Below are 6,000 nucleotides of genomic sequence, written 5' to 3'. Positions count from 1 at the left end.
GTGGAGATTCGGTCGGAGGCGGTGGAGAGTAGACGGGTGGCGGTGGGGATTCGGTCGTCGGCGGTGGGGATTCGGTCGTCGGCGGAGGAGATTCGGTCGTCGGCGGAGGAGATTTGGTCGTTGGCGGTGGAGATTCGGTCGTTGGCGGTGGAGATTCGGTCGTTGGCGGTGATGATGGAACTTCATGATGATGATGATGATGATGAGGTGAGGATGGAACTTCATGATGATGATGATGATGATGATGAGGAGGTGAGGATGGAACTGGGGGTTCGCCCGATTCTGAAGGTGGCTGCCTACGAACCCGTACCGGATTGGTCGGAGATTGATTAACTAGATCTTCACCACAACCTCTACACTTCACCGACTTCATCATAAAAGAGCTACAACTTTCAGCATCTCTCTGCTCCGGGCGATTGGGCAAGCAATTATGAACATCACCAAAAATCTTTTTTGAATCCTTAGATGTCACACACTCTCCATCTTGCTGATTAAAATAATTAAAGGAGTAAGTAAAGTTATCCAAATGAGGTAATTTGCATATCTCTGCAGAAACAGAGCCCCTGAATTCATTGTGACTAACATCAAGCCACTGCAAATTCTTGAGTCCCGACAACGTGGGCAACCAACCAGGAAAGCTATTGTTGCTGATATCAAGCACCGTTACATTGACAAGCTTTCCAAGCTCGACTGGGAGACAGCCATCGAGGTTGTTGCCAATGAAGAGAACCTGCTTGAGGCTGCTCATTTGGCCGACCGAACTAGGAATGCAGCCATGGAAGTAGTTATACGCAAAGGACACAACGGAGACAGTGGAGTTTCCAATGGTATCCGGGATGAAGGAACTGAATCTATTGTTGTTTAAGAATATAGCGTCGAAGGTCATAGTGAAAAGTGCCGGTGGGATCTCTCCTTCAAAGTCGTTGAACCTAAGATCGAGGTACTTAGCGATACGCCAATAAAAGACAACCTCTGGAAAATGGCCAACGAACCGATTGTTACTGACATCAAACTCAAACATGAGAGTGAGCTTAGAAAAGCTATGAGGAATTATCCCACAAAACCTATTAGAGTTGATATGGAACAACGCCAAATCTGTCAAGAGTCCAAGCTCAGGTGGCAAGTAGCCTGCAATGTCAGCATGGTTCAAATCAATGCCAGCCACAACCTCAACAGTGGAGTCATCAAGAGCCGTAGTACAAAAAACACCCCTATAAAGACAGACATCATTGCCAACCCAATTTTCAGTGAAGTTATATGGGTCAGAATACATGGCGGCTTTCCAAGCTTTAAGGGCAACAAAAGCCTTCTTCAACCTCTCATTTAAGAAAGTTTCGTGAGAATCAACTTCAACTTCATATTTGTAGTCATCTGGGAGTTCATCGTGTTCTCTTATAGCCAAAAGTTGACGACCAATGAGATACGAAACTTCAGCCTTCGTGACGGCGAGTGAGACCGATGGGAGAGTGCAGACCACGAAGAGGAGGAAGAGGAGGAAGAGGAGGAGAGAAGCCATGGTGAGTTGGTTTGTTGTGGGGGAGATTGGGGCCTTTTAAAGAGTAGTATGGAGTTTGAATTGGTTGTTTTGTGGGTTGGGATTAATTGTAGGTTATTTGTGGTGTTGAGAGAGACTTAGTTGTTTAAAAATAAGAGATAGAAGGAAAGAAACCAAGGAATCGTTCTAATTCTAACACTCTAAAATCAAATTTCAATACTCAAAATTTAAATATTCCTATTTCTTGTTATTAATTTTCCATTATTTTCTTTTTATTTTGTATTTTATAAACATAATTAAATCATTTTAACCTTATTATTAATATTTTACCGATCTAGTTAGTATTATTTCATTAATGTATTTTAAGTTTTAAGATTTTTAATTTATTTTTAAGTTAAGTTTATACAGTGTTCATATAAAGTTACAAACTCTTGAAATGTTTCAAAAAAAAGAGGTAAAAGGTTTCATTTTAAGGCTCTATATTTATGTTTTGGTTGAGCTAATGGCTAAGTTTCTTTGTCATTTATGTTTCTTTGCAATTCTATATAGTTTAAATTTCATGTTTATGATCATTCAAGCTTACCATGATCGATCTTACTTGTGAAATAATTTAAATCTCAAACCAATATTTTTGGTTTGAGATATTTGATCATCTTATAGTGATTGTTTATGAACTGAACTAGTACATTCTTCGTAAAGGTTATGCTTATAAAATATTGTTAGTTAAGATTCACACAAACACAAGTTCAAAACTTATGGAAGCATATATATTTTTTTATTTAACGTATTTAATATATATTAACTATTTTAATATTTGATGTATAAAATATAATAAATATATATTTTTTTTTTTCAATTAAATGAATCGAGGACTTTATTGACCTATTATAAGCTTCAATCATACAAATTTAATTTTACAAGCCTTTCTTTTGCGAGTTGTTTATAATTTTAGTTGTCTTTAGTTTTATGATAATGCCGAACTATATTATAATATGTTACCATCGCTCGTTGTTCTTGATTTTTATTTTTTTTTTTAATAATTATAGATTGATTTGGGTTTGTTTGTAAATTTTTAATATCTTTCATCAGGTTATATCTGAATAATTATAAATTGTGGATAAATAAATTTTTTTAACAACACATAATAGAGAATTGAATTGTGAAATTTTTTTAATTGGATTCAGTTACCAATCCAACCAACCAGAACTTTTGGGTTGGGTCAAGAAAATCCCTCGACCCAACCCAACCCATGTACACCTCTAATATTTGGTGTGGATCAATCCTAGAATCCCCCACGTACTATTGTGTTAATAAACTTTAGTCAACGATGACAATTATTGAACACAGTTGTTTTGTGTGAAACACTCGCACTTTTATTAAGACCAATCAAAAAAGAATTTCAAAACATTTACTGCATTTTGCTTTGCTTAGGGATTGTTTGAGATGAAATGATTAGAGTGGAAATGTATATATAGCATATATCTTTATTCCCACGCTATATAAATTATTTTTCTAAAATGTATAGACAATTGACTCATATAATTATTGGGTTTGACCCTCTTAGACTAATGATGATCTTTTAACACTCTCCCTTATCACTATCTCCATTCGTCGTACCATAGCGAAAACCTTCATATTTGCCCGTATTCAACCCTTTCAATTCTACCACTTGGTTATCTGTCTTGATCTCCCGCATTTCGATTTCTTTCTTTCGGGCTTTCTCTGTAATAAAATGATGTTGCACCTCCACATGCTTTGTTCTAGCGTGAAACACGAGATTTTCTGCTAGGCGAAATGCATATTGGTTGTCACAATGAAGTGATATTGAATAGTTCATTTTTAGGTGCAAATTCTCCATTAAGAGTTTTAACCATGTACTTTTTTGAGTTGCTCCCGTCATTGCTCTATACTCCACTTTTGTAGTTATAATACCATTGGTCGTCGTTTGCTACACCAAGAAATTGTCCCGAACCAAACTTAAACACATACCCAGTAGTTAATCTTCGGGTATTGTGGTCTCTTGCATACTTAGCATCACAATAAACAACTAGCTTATAGTCTTCACTTCTTTTGGATAAAAAACCATAATCGATTGTACCTTTGACATTTCTCAAGATTTGTTGGGTTGCATCTAAATGAGGTTTATTCAGATTTTGTATGTACCGACTCATAACTCCAATTGCATAAGAAATGTCAAGCCGAGTTAAAGTTAGGTAAATAAATCTACCTACTAATTATCGGTATATCGTTTCATAATTCAACTCCTTGCTTTTATATCCATAAATTTTGGCATTTGGCTCCATTGGTGTCAAGACTTGCTTGCACTCAAGCATATCGAAGTTTTTAAACATAGCTCTGGTATACTTTTATTGGCGAAGAAACAATTATTCATATGTGAAATCAACTTCTAGGCCAAATTTCCTTCTCTTTCTTTGATGAACAAGCTTGAGTTTGCATATGCATGCAGCTCTTGGTGCATGCTTGAATCCATAAAAAAGATTTTATTTCCACAATGGTAGCAAATACCTTAAAATGTATCTCCTTCAGCACTCTTGTTATAGTTCTAATGAGCTCTTAGATCGTGTAGTTCCTTGATGACTTCTTCCTTTGTCACTACTTTCATATCCATGCAATTTATTGTTGCTTCGACTTTTAGATTTTTTCTCCTTCACTCTACTGCCTCCCATTTCCTTCGACTTTTACTGTGTAGATTTTTTCTCCTTCACTCTACTGCCTCCCGACCATCCTTGTATAGCAATAACAAACCTTTTATATTATGATCGTAGTCCTTGTGAGATTAATAAAAACTTGTTGTCTAGAAGTTGTAACTTCATGTNGGTTAGGTTCCATTTGTATACTTGGTGGAATTTGGCATATCTTAACTAAACCGTTTGCATGGGCTCGCCGCGCACTTGTATGGTCTGGAGAAGCTTACTTGTCTTATAGTTTAGGTGCTTTATCCGTTTTTGGTTTTATTGCTTGTTGTTTTGTCTGGTTCAATAATACTGCTTATCCGAGTGAGTTTTACGGGCCGACTGGACCCGAAGCTTCTCAAGCTCAAGCATTTACGTTTCTAGTTAGAGACCAACGTCTTGGAGCTAACGTTGGATCCGCTCAAGGACCTACTGGTTTAGGTAAATATCTAATGCGTTCTCCGACGGGAGAAGTCATTTTTGGGGGTTCTTTTTTTACAAAAGTGCTACGAACGTGTCTAATGCTTCTTTCGCTGTCTTGTCATCTTGAATATATTCCAACATATCTTCTCAGACTGTTGTCTTTAAGGCAAACAACAGTCTTTAAGGAAAACATTTGTGCAAGGCACCATTAGCATCCTCCTCTGGAGGCGTAATTTCACTTCTTGATCACATGTTATAGTTTTCAAAACATAACTTGCAAAGTTATGAACTACTCATGACACTAAAAAGCTCACTCGCTGATAATCTTAATAATTTGTTTCTCAAGTGGAGGATCAGACAAAACGACAACCACAAAGCATACTAAGAATTTTAAGAGATTAGACAAGCTTCTCAATAATTTGTTTCTCGATCATACAAAACTACAACCACAAAAAGAGATTAGAGAGAACCTATACCAATTGTGCTGATACCGCATATTATTGAACACAACTCTTTTGTTTTGTGATACCATAGATTCAGATTATTGAACACAAACTCTTTTGTTTTGTGATACCATAGATTATTGAGCACAACTCTTTTGTGGAAACAACACTTTTATTAAGACCAATCAAGATTCCTGAATTACCTAAATTCTTTTCCTAAAATATAATATTATAGGGCTCATACAATTGTTGGATGAGACCCTATGGAGCTAGTGATGATCTTTTAACCCTTACAGGTGCATCAGTGAATACCACTACTTTTACCATCAGTGAATACCACTACTTTTACCATTTCTCATACTATGCTGATAGCGTTGAGCTTGCTTACTATTTCTCATACTATGTTGATAGCGTTGAGCTTGCACGGGTCAACACCAAATCATGAGCCCTCGCCATACATATGATCAGGTCGAAAGCCCATGCATGCATCAAGGGCCTGTGAACGTCAATAGGTCATGTGTGCCCACCAACCTACAATTGTGCACATGTTTCAACATGCCACGAGTAGACATTTCAGGCCCAACAATGCATAGCTTCACTGCCCATGTTCTTCACTAACCTGCCCACGTACAACATCTACCCCGCACACATCCATTAATGTATGTTCAAACCAAGACGATCTAACATTCAACCCACCAACCTCATGCAAAGTCTCAAAAGCGCGCCCAAGCGAATATCATGCAGTGCCCAACCCACCAAATCCTTGCACACCCACGTGCACGCCGTCATGCCCAACAAGTGCGCCCACCAGCCCACAACCATGCTCACCAGTAATGTTGTTGTTAGCCTTCATCTTGAGTTTATCCATATTGATACAAAGGTGTTGTGACTTGTGTTTACAACACTCAAATCATGTAATTTGCGAAACGTAAGGCCTATGGTTATG

General features: G+C 37.4%; 1 protein-coding gene across 1 annotated transcript in view; it reads right to left on the bottom strand.

Annotated features, from left to right (window-relative positions):
* The window catches only part of LOC111779399 (pollen-specific leucine-rich repeat extensin-like protein 3), a 3,541-nt gene extending 1,836 nt beyond the window's left edge, over positions 1-1,705 (bottom strand). The window contains exons 1-2 of the mRNA XM_023659569.1: positions 247-1,705; positions 10-168 (exon numbers count right to left, since the gene is read on the bottom strand). Coding sequence (XP_023515337.1) covers positions 10-168; positions 247-1,516 — 1,429 coding nt within the window. The 5' untranslated portion in view covers positions 1,517-1,705. The remainder of the gene's footprint in view (positions 1-9; positions 169-246) is intronic.
* Positions 1,706-6,000: the final 4,295 nt, after the last annotated feature.

This window comes from Cucurbita pepo, chromosome LG17 (genome assembly GCF_002806865.2).
Source record: "Cucurbita pepo subsp. pepo cultivar mu-cu-16 chromosome LG17, ASM280686v2, whole genome shotgun sequence".
Lineage (NCBI taxonomy): Eukaryota > Viridiplantae > Streptophyta > Magnoliopsida > Cucurbitales > Cucurbitaceae > Cucurbita > Cucurbita pepo.
Note: the sequence above shows the minus strand (reverse complement) of the source record. Positions and strands in the feature narration are given on the sequence as shown.